General features: G+C 44.8%; 1 protein-coding gene across 4 annotated transcripts in view; it reads left to right on the top strand.

Moving 5' to 3' along the window:
* Nucleotides 1-18462, top strand: part of Sash1 (SAM and SH3 domain containing 1) — a 314087-nt gene that overhangs the window by 141051 nt on the left and 154574 nt on the right. Inside the window, exon 1 of one of the 4 annotated variants that reach the window (XM_031380356.1) lies at nt 7981-8350. The exons of 2 other annotated variants lie outside the window; for them this stretch is intronic. In XM_031380356.1, coding sequence (XP_031236216.1) covers nt 8186-8350 — 165 coding nt within the window. In that variant the 5' untranslated portion in view covers nt 7981-8185. Of the gene's footprint in view, nt 1-7980; nt 8351-18462 lie in introns of those variants that run through there. One more of the 4 variants, XM_031380359.1, reaches the window with a different exon arrangement.

Genomic DNA, 18462 nt, shown 5'->3' with positions numbered 1-18462 from the left:
CTCTCTCTCTCTCTCTCTCTCTCTCTCTCTTTCTCTTTCTCTCTCTCACACACACACAGAGAGACACACATTAATAAACAAATGAGTTAATTAATAATAAAATGTACAAATAAAGAGATTTCAGAAGAATGTTAGAGCCTCCCATTCTTGCTTCATTTGCCTTGTCACCTTGACTTTTTCTGACAGTATTCAACTTTTTAAAAAAAATGTTCTCAAATTATTATTTTATGTCTTGCCTGCATGTACGACTGTGTGCCTGTGGAGGATGAGCATGTTAGATCCTATTTGCTGGAATTGGAGTTGCAGATGGTTGTAAGCCATCATGTGGTGCTGGGAATCGAACCTAGGTCCTCTGGAAGAGCAGGCAGCACTCTTAACTGTTAAGCCATGTCTTCAGCCCTTGTTTTCATTTTTTTTTTAATTTCTCCTTACCTCGATCTCTGGTCTTTTCTCATTTCTCTCAAATATATACAGCAAAACAAAGCAAAATAGCATCAACCAAACTAAACCAAACCAAAAAGCCAGGCACTTGATTTTGCGTAGGATTGGATCACCTTCCAGGTCTTTGTGAGAAAAAAGAAATCATTGGAAAATCTGTTAGAGAAAAACATTTTAGCCTGTCAGATGCCCCTGGAAATTGGTTCCCCAAGGCATTGTGGAATGCCCCACTTGGGAGTGCCAGAGACGAGACATTACTGATGAGTGGCAAAAAAAGTTAAATAGGCTTCTCTGTTTTCATTGCTCAACTTCAATGTCAAGCATAAACTGGGCTGTTTATAATCAATCAAATTTAATATATGCTATCAGCAGAAAATATGTTGTTTGAAACAAAACAAGTATTTAATTAATTTGCGGACTAAATTTTGCTCCAAAGCTAGGCGTCATGCTTACAGAAAGTCTACTTTCGTGTGGATACTTACTTTTCTGCTCTTTGACACCTGGGTGTGGACTCTAGTGCAGGAAAGGAAGGCAGGTCCGAGGGTTACAAGTTGCGGACCAGCTTGAGCTATTATAGAGAGTTTAATGTAAGGCTGGCTTACATAATAAGACTGCCTCTCACCCAAACAAAAATCAAACAACCAAAACACCCTGAAAGCTAGGTAGCTCCAGGTAAGCAATTCCATTTCCTTCCTTCTTTTCCTCTTTTCTTCTCTCCTTTCCTCCTCTTTTCTTCTTCCTTATCCCTCTCCTTCTCTCTCCTTCTCTCCCTCCCTCCCGCCCTCCTGACCAGTCTTAGGAAGCTCAAGCTGGCCTTGAGTTTCTGATTTCCATGCCCCTGCCTCTCAAGTCCTGGGATTATAGGTGTGCAAAACTACAATTGTTCACTTATCTTCCAAAAGCATCTTCAATCAGTGATTCCTCTTTCTTTCTTTCTTTCTTTCTTTCTTTCTTTCTTTCTTTCTTTCTTCTTTTTTCTTTTTGGTGTTGAGCCTAGCCTTTAATAGCTAAGCCTTCTCTCTAGCCTTAATCATAAATTTTAAAAGTTGCATATTTATTCGTTTGAGGGGACACACTGCTCTAATTTTTCAATATAGTCTGTTAAAATTTCACATTTTCTCAGCAGTACCCCACTTTACTTGTTCTGGCTTGCCCAAAGTCTGTCACACTTGAGCCCACAGCACTATCCCCTGCGAAGTGGCATCTACAGATTGTCTGGCCAGGCATGAAGGTGTCTCCCTTTCATCCCAGCCCTCATGAAGCAGAGGTGGAACTCTGTGAATTCAAGGTCACTCTGGTCTACATTGGGAGTTCCAAGCCACCCAGGGGTACATAATGTGAGACCCTGACTCCAAACAAAAAACAAGGGTAAACGTCCAAAGGAACACAGAAAAGCGAACTTGTAGATGATGTTGTGATTGTGCCCTCTCCATGGCAAGAACTGCTACTGGTAACATATGGTGGGAAATGATAACCCTAATGTCCCAGAGGCTGGCACTGAAGGGGAGGGAAAGTGGATCAACTTGACCCAGATATGGGAAACCATCAGCAGAGCTCATCTCTGGAGTGGGAGTGGTACGGAACGAAGGAAAGGATGAAGATGGTAGGGGAAACCAGCAGATGAATGGAATGGAGGAATCAAATGGGAAGAAATGAATTGGGGGATATAGCCCGCTGGTTGAACCCCTGACCAATGTGCTCGAGGCCTGACACTCAATCGCTAGTATTGGGGGGAAATACATGGGACTGACCAGCTGGCTCCGGGGTTAAGAGCTCTTGCCATGCCACCTTGAGGACTGGAGTTCAGATCCCAGTGACCACCTAACAGGCAAGGTATGACCAGTGTTATTCATGCCTCTAACCCTAACCCTGGGACTGTGGAGTGCAGAGACAGGAGGATCGTTGGGGGTTGTTGGCTGCCAGCCTATCTGAAAAACAGAACAAAAAAATAAACTAAGAGCTTGAGGTTCAGTCAGAGACCTGGCCTTTAAGGAATTAGGCCCAGAGTACTCACAGGCACACACAAGCCTCCCAAACCCAGTATACACGCTTTACCCAACGGGAAGAAGCTGGGTGGAGGGTTGGATGGTGAAGGGAAATCCCCAGCGGCGGTTTAGCGGGCAGTTTAAGAACATTGACATTTACAAGATGTGCTTGTTTGTTTGTTTTGAAACAGAGTTTCTCTGTGTAGCTGGCTCTCTGGGAATTCAATCTGTCCTCGAACTCAGAGATCCACCTATCTCTGCTTCCACATAGCTGGGATTAATGGCAAGTGCCACCATGCCCAGCTATAAAATGTATTTTATTTTATTTTATTTTATTTGGTTTTTCAAGACAGGGTTTCTCTGTGTAGCCCTGGCTGTCCTGGAACTCACTCTGTAGACCAGGCTGGCCTCGAACACAGAAATCCTCCTGTCTCTGCCTACCAAGTGCTGGGATTAAAAGCGTGCGCCACTACTGCCTGCCTCATGTATTTTAATGTTAAGTAAATTCCAAAGAGAAAATAAGCCTAGACAAATGTCTCTACTGTTACTTTTATTATCTTCACTATGAAGACTGATGAGAGATGGGTAATGCAGCTTGGTGGGAGGGGCTGGGTCTGATCTCTGGTACACAAAAATGAACAAACACCCCAAAAAATGACAGCCAGAGCAACAGAGTGCAAACGGAGGCGACTGTAGAGTCCGTGTGACCACACCCTGCCAGAGGTAGCCACTCAGCTTTATGACTCATAACTACATTCCAGGGCTAGGAATGGCTTCTTGTGACCCAACATCTTAGGTATGATGAACACGGAAGGAAACTCAGATCTGGCCTTGTAGGATGAGTGGGGGAGGAGGAGCTAGGAAAGGTGGCAAATGGGTAAAGATTCCTGCATAATCACCAATAACCTCACAACTAGGAAAACAGATGGAATTTCCCTCTTCTGCATAGGAGATAATTTGCCAAATGTTCAAAAAACATAATTGTCTCCTTACTGATATTTGCGCTTTCTGGGATGGGATTTAGCTCAGTGGTAAAACACTTGCCTAGCAAGCCTGAGGCCTAGGGTTTGGTCCTCAGCTCCAGGGGATGGGTGTGGAGGGTTGGGGCAAAAAAAAATTTGTGCTTTTCACAGTAAGTCTGTACTTTCACCACCACGCCACCTGACAGTCCAATGGCCTTTCTTGTTGTTGTTAAGATGGTTTACTCAGGCTGAATCAAGAAACCTAACTACCTCGCAACTTCCGGAGGCGTGGCCTGAAAACTTGTAACCCTGACTCACAGAAAGAACATTCACAAAAAGCCACTATAAGCCTGTATATGTAGTCCTGTGTTTTATATATAACATATGGTGGTGACAATATGTCAGCCATTCCAATAAATTTACTGAGATGACCACATTATCAAAGAATACATTCTGACAGTTTTCTCCTCATTTGTTGCAGTAAATATTTATTAACCAGGTGTAATGGTCCAGGCCTGAAATCCCAACACTTGGGAGGCAAAGGCCAAGGTTATCCTTTGCGACATCCTGAGTTCAAGGCTAGCCTGAGATACTGCCTAAGTCATTGCTCTATTGGTGTGAGGACTCACTCACAAAGGCTCAGCTCTTAATCCTAATCCTTTCAAATAGCAGGACTCCCTGGAGATTTAGCATCCAAATACAGGAGCCTAAGGGGGCTGGCCGTTCTTATTCAAACCACCACCTGGACCACCGAAACTCTTATTTAAGAAAACATTTAATTGGGGCTTGCTTATTGTTTCAGAGGCTTAGTCCATTTTCATCATGGTGGGAGCATGGCTTGGCACCAGAGCAGGAACTGAGAGCTAACATCCTGGTTTTGCAGATAGACGAAAAGAAAAAGAAACACTGGGCCTGGTTTGGGCTTTTAAAACCTCCAAGCCTAACCCTGGTGACCACACTTCCTCCAACAAGGCCCTACCTACTTTAACCAGGGCTCAACTCCTAATCCTAATCCCTTCAAATAGCACCACTCCCTGGTGACTAAGCATTCAAATACAGGAGTCTATAGGGGCCATTCTTATTCAAACCACCACAAACACATAATATCAACAAGCAAAAGTATTTGTCAAGACTCATGGAGTTGATTTCCCAATTCCAGCAAGCTGGAAGAGAGCCTGGGTAGAAAGGGAAACATGGAGAAGGTAGGATCTTCGCGTACTCTCTCCAGAGTTTACACTTGCCTTACCTTGACAAGGTTTGTGGAGATCAAACGTAGACCAAAATCGGATGAAAAATGAAGATGAGGGATGATTGTAATTCTTTGATAAAAGGAAAAGGAATAGTTTAAAAGTCTGAGGGGGCATTTGTAGGAGAAAAGACTCAATCTTAGGGCGATGATTAGTTACGTTTTAAGTTAGGTTATGAAATTCGATAAGAAGATTCAGTGTTTGTTTATGTTTATTTATTGATTGATTGATTGATTATTTTTGAAGGTTTTACATAGCCAAAGCCAGACTTTAACTCCTGATCTTTCTGTCTGTGTCGGGGTGTATAAGCTTAAGTCATTACAAAAATAGACAGAACACACACCCAGATAGAGAGACGGAGACAGACAGACAAACATTTCTCCTTCACCTTTTTTTAAAAAATATATTTTATTTATATGGGTACACTGTAGCTTTCTTCAGACACACCAGAAGAGGGCATCAGATACCATTACAGATGGTTGGGAGCCAGCATGTGGTTGCTGGGAATTGAACTCAGGACCCCTGGAAGAGCAGTCAGTGCTCTTAACCTGCTTCACCTTTTTAAATGGTCAAAATTATCTGTTCCAGAAGTAGAGAGGTCACTAGGCAGTCAGGCAAAAATGTAATTTGCCACCATAGACACAGCCATAGGCCCACTCCCAACTTATTGTTTATCTCATTACCCCAGCCAGGTGTAAGGCAGTGCCAGGAAAGGGAGCTGTCTGTGGAGCAGATTAAAGGGCAGACAGCTCCCAGTGCCAAAGGCCAGCTAAGGTTCAGATGTATCTCAGGGTTACAGCAAGGCCTTACTCTCTTTAGGTGACCTGGAAGCATACTAGCAATGGGTAGCAATTAGCTCGGCCTTACTTCCTCTTGGATAGAAACTGCAGCGAGGAAAGGCCTGTATTTTGCCTGAGGTCAACTGAGTCAAGAAGAGATAGACTCCAGACTGGTGTCTGAGATGGGTTCTTCTTAGTGCCAACCCCAGCTCCTGCCTGCATAACTCAAGCGCCCAGTTCTTATGCAGAGGACAGACTGCATGTTTACTCCTTAATTATACCCAAAAGGTCGATTTTCCTTTTCTCACCATTTATTTTTATGTCTTTATAGATAGAACCATTTTCTTTTCTTTTTTTTCTCTTTTCTTTCTTTCTTTCTTTCTTTCTTTCTTTCTTTCTTTCTTTCTTTTTTTTTCGAGACAGGATTTCTCTGTGTAGCCCTGGCTGTCCTGGAACTCACTCTGTAGACCAGGCCTGCTTCTGCCTCCCAAGTGCTAGGATTAAAGGCATGTACCACCACTGCCTGGCTAGAACCATTTTCTTTCTTAGTGGAGTTTGTTTCATCTCTCAGCATCAAACAGCACCAGGTAGGGATGGAGGGAGGAAAGGAGGGAGAGAGAAAGAGAGAGAGAGAGAGAAAGAGAGAGAGAGAGAAAGAGAGAGAGAGAGAGAGAGAACAGAATGTCTAACTATATAGGGAAGAGTCTCTGGGGGAGGGGAAACCCAGGTCTGGTAGGCCAGCCATAGGGGACTGAGGGATTCTGGAAGAATCTAGAGGCCAGGTCTGCTTTGATATGTTAAATAGGTACCTCATTCACTCCTCCCAGCTCTGAAACCCAACATCTGGAACTGCATTAACCCAGAGAAACTTCTGGCCTGGCTCCACTGATTCAGGGTCTAGGGCTCTTCTTCAGTTAGAATAACACATACACACACACACACACACTACCCTCCCAACCAAAAAAGTTGGGGAGGGGGTAGTAAAATCTTTTGTGTGTGTGTGTGTGTGTGTGTGTGTATGTATGTGTGTATATATGTGCATGTACACACATACCTATGGTGGGCAGAGAGTAATGTCAGGTGTCTTTTCCTACCACACACCACCTTATTTTTTGAGACATGATCCATCTCTCAATGAACCTGGAGCTTACCAGCTGTCTGGAATGGCAGCCACTAAAGCCACAAAAAATCCCGATGTCTCTATTTCCCAGCCTTATGGGCCCATACTGCTATGCTAGGATTTTACTTAGACTCTGGGCCTGTCAGGTCGCCAGGCTTTCCAAGCAACCACTTACACCCAACACTCCATCCCTCTTCCCCACCTCCCACTTCTTTTTCTTTTTAGGTTTTGACCTTATCGATGAGAGGTATTCACCCATTGCACAGACTGGTGTTCTCAATGGCAAGATGATACAGAGGTCACGCTTGTTCCCTTCCATGTATGCAAGCTGAGAAAGAGATAGACACACTTCAGAAGTAATCGTTCTATCCGGGGGTCCCTCACGTCATCCCCTGCCCACTCCACCTCCTTAATAAAGGGCAAATTCTGTGAGTTTCTTTAGTTTCACAAAGTGGTCAACCAACAAATAGGATAGGCACTGTCATCTCTTAGAAAAAAATTCTGATTGGTTTCTAAAAGGAAGAGGAGGAGAGGGAGAAGGGAGGAGGAGGAAGAGGAGGTAAAAAACAAAAACAAAACCAAAAAACTCCAAACCTCTTTAGGGCTATCTCCCTCTGGCATTTTCACTTGGTTAAACATATCGAGGCCTGAACTGTGCACGGGTTTAGCGGCCATAAAATTAACTTTTAGTTTTGAACATACCTCTTGCCTGTTTCTTCCATGTAAAAAGCTCTTACAACCCAAGAGGGAGTCTCATCCGAAAACCCTAGAAGTGCCAGGCATTGCGGCCACTCGGGAGCCAAAATGCCCCCACTTACGACCCAAACAATGGCTCATGACCAGGCGAGCTTTGTCACACTTTGTTTTCCCAGAAGCCTGGCAGACAAGACGGTAATTCTGAGTCGATCGACTTCCCGAGGGCGAGGTGTGGGCTGTCACCATACTGACTCCTCGTGAACTCGAACTCAGCGATCAGCTTAAAGATTAACTTTCTGCAGTTTCCGTGGCGGATGGCGCGGGGTGAATAACCCGATTGGGGACTTGTGCAGGGGCCCCGGCCCGTGGCGCGGTTGCGCTTTCAAAAGGCGATTTGTTGGCCGGGCTGAGCCTCATTTCCATGCAAAGCGCCTGACATCAGAGCACCTTTTGTTGCTAAACGCTTTCTTGAGCCTGGAGGGGAGGGAGTCGTGTGGAGTTGGAAGAGCTCATTCTGAAGAGAGGGGTCCAGTGCTAACAAGCCCGGGTCCACAGGCGTCACTGTCCCCTGCCCGGTCCTACATAGACTCTTCAGTAGAGGCGAGTAGCGTGCCATCGGGAGCCGGTCCTCGGAGCGGGACGCAGCGCCCGTGCTGTGGGGCTCCTGTCTCCCTCGTCCCGCGAGCTCCCCGCCGCAGCCTGTGTTGTGGACTCCGCTCCAGCTCTCCTGTTGCTGCGCCCGCCCCGGCTAGGAAAAGTTTCTGGAGTTGTCAATCGCGGTTGCGGCAGATCGAGGTGCCTCTTCCTGGCCGTGGTGCTCGTACTCAGCGGAGCCTGGGTCATGCGACGCGGGGGCGCGGCCCGGTGACGCCGCGGGTGGGGACCTTGCGCCCCGGCAGCCGACGCGCTGCTGAGGGCCGTGGGTAGCGCGGGGACCCGGACGCACGGGGACGCGGCCATGGAGGAGGACGCGGGAGCTGCTAGCCCGGCGCCGGCGCCGGAGCCTGAGCCCGAGGTGGATCCCGCCCGGGAGCCGGAGTCGGAGCCAGAGCCAGAGCCGGAGCCGGAGGCCGGCACCTCCGAGGCGTTCTCGCGCCTCTGGACTGACGTGATGGGCATCCTGGTGAGCTACCTGGGGAGGCAGGCGGGAAGCGGGGCTCACCCATCGCCCACCTATTGGGCACCCTTCTTCTCTCCTCTGTATTCTCTCAATATAGGGTTTGAAACGGTAATTTAAGAAACAAAAACAAACAAAAAACCCATCCACCCAGTCACAGCAGAGACACCTCTTGAACAATCGGCTGTAATTAGGGACACCTGCTTAGAAAAGTTGGCGTGGAAAAAGCCAGAAAGAGTAGATGTGAATACTACTTGTAAATATTTGGCGGGTGGACTCCTAATGGCCTCGCGGTACTGATGTTTATCCGCACAGGGCTTGTGTGCCCATGAGAGGAACACAACCATTTCCTTGTGCAGAACCACCACGGTGTTTACTTGCTCTGCCCTCAGCTCTTCCAGTTTGTAGAATTACAGGATATTTGTTTTAAATGTTTGACACTGAGAGCAATTCATGCCTTGCTGAATCTGTGCTGATAGGAGGTTTTGAACTCTCCAGTGGTTAAAACCGCCTATGGATTTGGCTTTGGTTCTGGAAAGTAGTTCTTATACTACTGAGGATGAAGTCTTAACCTGCTACAAGTTTACCTTGGAAGGATAGGGTGTTAGCAGCGTCTCTTTGGGAACGACACAGTGTGTAGCTTTCTCCATAGTGCATAAGGTCTTGGGCTTTGAAGTGAGTTAGCCTAGTTCAAATCCCTGCTCCCCAATTGTCTGTCTACAATTGCCATGTCGAGGTCATTCACTCCTGATTCTCCATCTCACTTGAAAAACAGGAAGACATACGTCTTGAGTTTTATGAGAGGCTCTAGGTCAGTGTGTATGAGGTTCTCATACACATATTGCCAGATGAATGATAGATGGTCAATGAATACAGCTCTGTTTGTATATTTTTTCTTGCAAATAGAGCTCGTGTCTCATCTTTCTGGACACCTTGAAGTTCAGTGTATCCCGTTTTCCTGGGTTAAAGATTTCTGTCTGTGCTTTCTAATATATAACAAAAGACATATTTACCTACGCTAGAATTTTATGTATGTATGCTATGTACGTATGTATACGATGTCTTTTGGATTTAAAATCCATTGCATTTTCTAAACCTTTCAGAAATATGTACGATGCTCAGTTGATTTCCAGGAAAACCAGCGATTGTTTTAAAGTGGTGACAATCTTAAGTTAAACAGGCAGACACCTTATCTTGGTTCTAGCACAGAAGCCGCTCTGACTTCTCAGTCCCAGAGACTGCTGGTTTGATAGGATCGAGTTGCATCCTTTAGGGCAGGGTGGGGGAGGGGGTTGCTGGGAGAAAGTGCAAGTCACCCTGAGCGCTGTTTGGGGAGGAAGATTGACAGGTCACACTTTCTGAATATTTACTTCCCTTTCCCTGGCAGATTCCAGCCCTGTCCGAGTAGTTGTAGCAGAGTGTTCTTTGGCTGAGGTAAAAGATGGGGTGGGGTTCTAGAAGCTCAAACCTGGTATTCAGAGAGTAGATGAAAGAGAAAATAGATGCTCTTACTCATCCTGCAGTTGAGAGTGAAGCAGGAGAGAAGGTCAATGTGACCCAACCCTTCTCCTATCATTTTATATAGTCTCCATTTTCTTTGGGACAAACGTTGAGCATTCCACAGTAAAATGCAGAGAGTGAACCTGGCTGCCCTGCCTCTGAACGTTCTAGTGCGAAGGCCCTATGTCATAAGGAGAATTCTTGCTACCACTAGAGAGGTGTCCTCCAAGTATTTATTAGAACCTGCATCTTTGGAGCAGTATATCAAAGACACAGAGGTGACATTTGGGTGGCTCTGTTTTTGTTGAAACATGAGGTACAGTTTCCTTTTGCGTTTTTAATTATGGAAGTCCATACAGTCATCGGAAGGGTTTGACCAATGGCCTGTACACTGTTGGTGACAATGTTCGAGCTGACCCAAGCCCATTGCCTATCACCCTAGTAGGTAAACACCTTTTTAGGTAGAAGGGCAGGACCCCATATCTGATAGTGCTGAACAATGAGATGTGCCCCCTAATTCCCTAGGAATTTATACGTTATAATCTAGGGAAGGCTGTGGCATGGGGTCATTAGTTAATTAATTAGCTCTAATTCAGTAAACAAGGTATGAATATTTGGGTTCACAAGAACACCTTTTTGCTTATAAACTAATTCATTCAGTGCACAGGTAAGCAGCACATGGTTGCTTTCAGATAACTGTTAACAAAATACTGAGAGAATAATAAAACAGTCTAAAATATGGAAATTAAGCAGTGATAAAATAAATGACACTAATAAGTCAATACAGAAATTGTGAATCAAGAGAGAATGGTCCATGAAAAGCTGTACTTGTGATTATCGGGAGAGTGGGGTCAGCATCTGAAATCAGTGTTCAGTCTCCAGTGCCTGGAGTTAACTGGGTGCAAAGAACACAATTGGGTCAAAGTCAAAAAAGAACTGTGTACTTCTGAAATACAGAAGTCCCATTAAAATATCACCTATCCCTTATAACGGGAAGTACTTTTGAGGGTGCTAATGAATTCTGCTCCAGCAGAAGCTACAGTCCCAGCAGCCAAACCACAATCCAGGCACTGCTAAGGTAATAGCAATCTGTGAAATGTTTGTGAGTCCTGAGCATAAACATGCCATCCCCCCCTCCCCTCCCATGCTGTTATAGTGTGGCCAGGCCTAGATTTTCAAAGCATAGCACCTTTCCCTGTGACATGCTTCAACAGATGTCTACCCAGAAGTGCAAATTATTTGAGTCCCCTATAATTGTTTTCTCTTTACCACCACTACCCTCAGGTTTTTGATTGGGGACAGTACTTGTTTTTCAGAGTGGGAATTGCCAAATTAGATATGAAGAAGTATTTTTTTCTTCTCTTCTGTTCCTCTCCCCTCCCCCAGGACCGATTATTCTTGTGGCAAATTGGGATGGTCATTTAGTTTTGGCCTCTAGTAACTGGAGGCTTCTAAGGCTGAGCCAGGCCTCATAGCTACTAACTGGGAAGAAGTTTAGTGAAGTCCTTCTTGTTCCCAGGATGCTGCAAGACACACCTCCCCCAACCCCTCTTCCTCTGTCTCCTGCAGATTCAGTAGTTTGTCCTCAGTTCCTAGCACTGCACTGAAAATACCCATTGTGTGGAAAGATCCCGAGTCTTAAGCAAGTTGGGAAAAACTGCAGAGTAGGCAGGAATCCTCAGGGCTATGATATTTATATGTCTTGCTCTTTACTTCAGTTCAGAAATAAAGCAGAACCAAAAACTTTCAATGAAAGAAGAAGAAAAAGAAACTAAAGAATCCATGCCTTTTTCTTTGTCAGGCCAAGTGTGGGGGAGGAGAGATGGGTAGTGAGATCCCGAGGAGGGATTTTAGAAAGGTGACTCCTCAGGGAACAGTTAGTTCATTTACAAGTACCCTTGGGAGGTTAAGCCTATCAGCTAATGATCTAATTAAATTGACACCTTGGGATTTGAGAGTCTGGGCCTGGGGGGGGGGGCAGGTAGCTCTGTGGGTAGCCTGCTTGCCTAGCTTGCCCCCAGGAACACCACTTCATCCCCTTCTGGTGTGATGGCTCTTGTCCGTACTCCCAGCACTCCACTGGAGGCGGAGGCAAGAGGATGGGAAGCCCCAGAGTGTCCGTCCTCAGCTACAGTGACCTGAGGCCAGAGATGGGGCTGGGAGAGGGGGAGGGGGAGGGGGATAACCTTGGTTAGAGTGTTCTGACCTCCTGAAACCTTCTGCCTTTCCTGGAATCTTCAGGCTTTCTGTCAGTTGAAAGACTGTGCCTAACTTGCACAAGCTGGGAGGATTCCCAGGTGAGTTTGGGTAAAGACTTGGTTCAGGGAGTCCAGTAGGTTACTTGTCTTTCTGAGAAAACCAAACTAAACCAAACTAAACCAAACCAAACCAAACCAAACCAAACCAAACCAAACCAAACCAAACCAAACTAAACCACCAAGCCCAAACCAAGCATTCAGAGCTAGAGGGAGGCTCCTGCCCCAGCCATCTCTGATCTTGGTCGCTCACTCATTGGCTTTTATTGGTCATTCTCTGCCTTCTCTGGCCCTTTTGCTCCATCATAAGAACCTTCTCTCTTCTCTGTAGTTGGATATGACTAGAGGGTAGAGGCAGCCCTTAAATGTGAGCATGGTGTTCCATTGCCAGGCTGAGCCTGTGCATACTTGATCCTGGATCCTTTCAGTAGGTATGACCCGTCCCAAGAAACTATGCTTGGACATGCATCCAGATATGTCAATGAGAAAGACAGCTAATGCTAAAGCAGAAGAAAGCAGTGTATTCAGTGTGGCCACATTAGGAAGAGCGGCGTATCAAGACACATCCCAAGTTTTGTCTTTGGGTACTGACCTGAGGTTTAGGTTTAAATAGAGAGTAAAGCATGCTTGTTGAAGCCGGCCTGGTCAAGGTGTGCTCCTGACCACTGTTCACTCATTCTTGCCTCTGTAGGTGGCTGCTACGCTCACCTGGTGGTCTGTCAATCTCTAAGGTTACTGCAGTGGATAATTATTCTTTTCTGGAGAGGGCAGTCTGTCCTGGGAGGCTTCACTCTTCCTGGTGACTTCCTGGCTTAGGACACGCGCACGAACACACACACACACACACACACACACACACACACACACACACACACACGCGTGCGCGCACATACACACACACATACACACACTACAAATACAATACGTCTTATTTTTATAGTCTTGCATGTATGTAGCTCGGGGGGCCTGAAACTCTCATGTAGCCTGTGCTGGACCTTGCTCTCTCAAGTTCTGTTTACAAGTGTGAACCACCACACTCAGCTACAAATGAACTTTAAGAAAAAAAAAATAATAAAGGCCTTGTTGCTTTATCCAGACCAGAAGTTCTCAACCTGTGGGTCGAGACCCCTGGGTGGGTGGGAGGATGTCAAATGACCTTTCCATAGGGGTCACATATCAGATATCCTGTACATCGAACATTTATACTACAATTTGTAACAGTAACAAAGTTATGGTTATGAAGTAGCAGCAAAAAATGATGTTATGGTTGGAGGTCCTGCCTAATGAGAACCTGTGGATAAGATAAAAGATATCTTTGTAGCCATATCTTTGATGGCCATGATTGTCTGTTGTACATTTCACCTGATAAAATTCATACTTGCTATATTTTGGTAGCTACAAGGATGACACTGCCTTGCCTCAGAAGTGTTCTCATTCATTTAATTGCCGTGGCAACGGGACCTGAGCATGGCGGCCCTGCTCCCACTGGCCCTGCTCAGGCTCGCCTCCTGCCTCCTTTGCTTTGTTGAGCAGCGTTAATTCTTTATGAGGAGGGATGCCACCTGGAGACAACCTGTCCTGTGTCTTTCTAGGCACATTAGGGCTGTGTGTTCTTGACGTCTCCATCCAAGAGACTGCCCTTGCCAGGCAGGGTAGTTCTGACTCAGAAAGTGAAGCAGGTGCTCCAGTTCTTTGTAATCAGTCCTTGGGCTGGGATCGGGGTGGGGGGCTGAGGGATGTAGGGGGTTGGGGGGTTGGTGTTTGCCTATATCTTGGATCTTTGAAAGCTGTCTGGTAGAAATGGGAATCACTTGTATTTAGACGGTGCGCTTTAAACTGAGGCCGCTTGGGTCTGCAGAGATCCCCAGCTAGTCTCCTTAGGCATCTTGAGATTCCCTCCCTGCACAGTTAACTTTAGCACCTAGTCCACTGCCATCTCCCCCTCCCCTTCCTTCCTTCCTCTTCCTCCTTTTTGAGGCAGAGCCTACTCTGTATTGCAAACTGGGTTGGAACTCAGTAAGTGGCCCACCTGCTCTAGCTTTGAAGTTGTTGCAATCCTCCTGCTTCAGCTTCCAGAAGTACTATTGTTAACAAATAAAATGTGGTGGTGGTTGGGGCGGGAGGGTGGGAGGGTGCGGCATGCCAAGGTGTCACCCTGAGAAATCATACCACGTGACAGACCTAGGAGGCTTATTGTGGGGGAAGGGAGGTGAATGAGGACCCGGAGAAGGCATAGAGGAAGACAGAGCCATGAGGGTAGAGAAAGTGGGGATAGAGAGGGACAGAGAGTAAAAGAGGCCTCCTAGAAACAGAAGGAGGGGAAGAGACGGAGAAGAGGGAGAGAGAGAGAAGGGGGCTGGGGTAGCAAGCAGTCCTCTTACACAACCCACACCTGACGGCAGGTGACGACAACTATTGCTAGGTCTCTGGGAGGAGTCTAGCGGAATTGTCTGTAAGCCACCAACTAGGATTGCAGACGTGAGCCGGCCAAAATCATGTTTTTTGATTTTGAAGCAGGTGCTGAGGGAAAGAGCTATGCTGGATCAGTGCTGTGGATCTGCTCATGGCTTCGTTCTTTCTCTTAGTACACAGTTAATAGAGAAGAAAATTGACGAATGTATCACAATACTTCCAGCTAAGTGCCCTTCAAGACCAAATTATGGTTTTCAGTATGTGTCCTATGCCCTAGCTACTTTTGAAATTTATTCTAGGGCTGGGCGGTGGTGGCGCACGCCTTTAATCCCAGCACTTGGGAGGCAGAGGCAGGCGGATTTCTGAGTTCGAAGCCAGCCTGGTCTACAGAGTGAGTTCCAGGACAGCCAAGGCTACACAGAGAAACCCTGTCTTGAAAAACCAAAAAAAAAAAAAAAAAAAAAAAAAAAAAAAAAAAAAATCTTAAACACCTTTGACTATGTTGATTTTTATTACTGCCGTCTAAGCCTTGTCCTATGCCAATATTTTTCTTTTCCAATTTGGAGCAAAAATGATTTGTTTATATAATTAAGGAATGTGCGCTTTGAAAAAAATATACTGTCCTATATTGAGTTATTTGTAGAGAAAAGGAGTTATTTATCTCAAGAATATGTATCTCTACTATTGGATTATTCCTATAATGGAGATGGGTTTTAAAGGACTTATGAAACAAACAGTTAACAATCTTGCTTTGCTATCTCAAATGTCCTTTTCTTGTTTTGTTTTTGTTTTTGTTTTTCTGAGACAGGGTTTCTCTGTATAGCCCTGGCTGCCCTCGAACTCACTCTGTAGACCAGGCTAGCCTTGAACTCAGAAATCTGCCTGCCTCTGCCTCCCAAGTGCTGGGATTAAAGGCATGTGCCACCATTGCCCGGCTTCAAATGTCCTTTTCTTACAGTTTGGAAACAAATGAGTAGCCAGTTTTTGTGGCACATTCCTATAACTTTAGCACTTGGAAGGCTGAGGCAGGAGGATTATGAAAGACCAACATGGGCATAGCAAGACTCTGATTCAAAGCACAAAACGAAAAAAGAGAGAAAAATAAAATTAAATGCATGAGTCATTTCAATCTATTAACTTGTCAAGCTACATGCCAAGAAATGTGTATTTAAAATATTTTCTGTATTCAAAAGAGAAAACATGAATGCTATTAATTAATGCTAGGGTTTTCTTGAGACCAAATGATAATTTGTAATGAAAATGTGATTTCTGTTTAAAAGTTGTTTAGAATGTTATTTTTACATTTCATTGTGTCTAAGTAATACACTAAGGTGTTAAAGTTTTTTTTTCTAAGTTTTTTGTTATACTTACAAGTACGTAAAACAATAAAGTTGTTATTATATTAATTAATTTATTTTTAGGCTGGGTCTGATGTGGCCAAGACTGGCCTCAAATTGGATATGTAGAGCAAGATGGCTTTGACATAGATTTTTCTGTCTGTGCCTCCCAAGTGCTGGAATTGCAGGTGATCCCCTCTAGGCCTAGGTTGCTAGAACTTCACGCCTGCTAGACAAGAAATATCAATGTGCTGTGCCACCATACCGAGACTCCCATTTATTTATTTGTAATTTATTTTCATTTTCGTGCATTGGTGTTTTGCCTGCATGACATCTGTGTGAGGGTGTCAGATCCTCTGGAGTTCCAGACAGTTGTGTGAGCCGCAATGTGGGCTCTGGGAATTGAACTCCAGTCCTCTAAGAGAGCAACCAGTGCTCTTAACTGCTGAGCCATTTCTTCAGCTCTTACTTATTTAATCGTTGAAAAAGACAAACAAAGCTTTGTGTTCAGTATTCAAATTGGATCAAACCTGTCCATATCCTCTCACATTATTTATTATTTTTTTTTATGGTAAAAAATGTTCAGAATTCTTTCGTCTAGCTTTTGGAAACACACAGCACATTATTGATGTTTGTGGTCATCCTGCCACCAGAATAAGTGCAGAATCTGTTTCCCCAATCTTACTGTGACTCGTCACCCGTGACTCAGTCTCTCTTCCACCTGCCTGGTCCCCTCTCTTTCCTGCTAACAGTGGTATCTTCTGCTAACCACCACCACCACCATTATTATTATTATTATTATTATTATTATTATTATTATTATTATTATTATTATTATATGCTTTTAAGATTTATTTATCTTATGTATGGGTACACTGTAGCTGTCTTCAGACACACCAGAAGAGGGCATCAGATCCCATTACAGATGGTTGTGAGTCACCGTGTGGTTACTGGGAATTGAACTCAGGACCTCTGGAAGAGCAGTCAATGCTCTTAACAGCTGAGCTATCTCTCTAGCCCTATTTATTATTATTATTTTAAAGAGTTACTTTACTTATTGTGCACTTAGGTTCATGTGCACATACATGTGCAGCTGCCTGTGAGGGAGGCCAGAGGGTGTTGGATCTCCTGAGTTGTGGGTGGTTGTGAGCTCCCCCATGTGAGTGCTGGGAACTAAACCAGGGTCTTCCACAAAGGCAGCCATCATTCTCCTCTCAGCTTATGTGAGATTGACTTTGTTCTACCCGACATCTGAGTGAGATCATGCACGAGAGGATTTCAATGAAGAAGATATATGCTGTTTGTGGTTTGTTTTGAATGTCGAAGGCAGGCGTGTGTGTGTGTGTGTGTGTGTGTGTGTGTGTGTGTGAGGAACAGAAGGCTCTCTCAAGGGTGAGACCTTTGTGACCATCTACATGGCTAGGTTAGACTTCATGCTGTTCCTTAAAGTTTGTGGTGAGAGCATTTTAATAGGCAACTTAATAGAAACAAGCAATGTGTTAAAAGCCTCCAGTTAACTGATTTTATTTGCTCAGTTTCTGTGGCTTCAGGGAAAATCATAAACCCCAATGTATAATAAAATGTTTCATCAACACACTTTTTGGGGCTGGGCAGTGGTGGCGCACGCCTTTAATCCCAGCACTTGGGAGGCAGAGCAGGTGGGTTTCTGAGTTCGAGGCCAGCCTGGTCTACAGAGTGAGTTCCAGGACAGCCAGGGCTACACAGAGAAACCCTGTCTCAAAACAAACAAACAAACAAAAACAAAAAACCAAAACCAAAACAAAAAACCAAACCCCCCAAAACATACTTTTGGGGTACTTTTTATTTATTGATTGATGTAGTGAGGTCTCATCTAGTCCAAACTGGTCTCAAGCTTGCTATGTGGTGAAAGATGACCTTGAACTTCTAATCCCCCTGCCTTCATTCATCTCCAAATGCCAGGATTTTAAGGAGTGTACCCCACATGAATTTACATAGTTCAGGCAGTGAGCCCAGGATGCTGTGACTATGGTAAGCATCCTACCTATGTGAAATTTTACTTGGAAGTAACTTTATTATTAAAGTCTGCAGAAACGTGTATGAATGTATAGAAAATGTCCAGAAGAAATTCTGGGGGAAGTCTGTAAAGACCATGAATAAATTATCCATAAAAGACAAAGCATTTCATTTGAAGATGTATTTGATTATGAGTTGTAGATCTACTAACAACTTTCTAAGAATGTTTGTATTAGGCAGTGCCTATTGGGCTATGCCCATGACTGCCTCCTGCAGCATCCTTGTGGGACCTAGGTCTCTTGTGGTGTCCAGGTTGTAGTTTAATGGAAGAACCTTGTAACACTAATGCAGTGTAGCCATTTGCCTTGATTGGAACATTATGAAACCGAGACTTCACAATGAGTATTAAGTAGGTGTCAAATGATTCATTCATAAATGATACCCGAGAGGAAGAGTAAAGTCTGTGTGATGTAACTTTAGCGTTAGCCAAGAACAATGTCTCGCCTCAACCAAGCTGGGTCAGATACTCTAACACCCATTGGTGTTGCGTGTCAGGATCTTTCAGCTGTCACTTAGCTGGGTGGCACATCTTGGAGTCTGTGTCTATAGAAGGCAGGAT

Source organism: Mastomys coucha, unplaced genomic scaffold, assembly GCF_008632895.1.
Source record: "Mastomys coucha isolate ucsf_1 unplaced genomic scaffold, UCSF_Mcou_1 pScaffold2, whole genome shotgun sequence".
NCBI lineage: Eukaryota > Metazoa > Chordata > Mammalia > Rodentia > Muridae > Mastomys > Mastomys coucha.
This window is presented reverse-complemented; position numbering and strand designations above follow the sequence as displayed.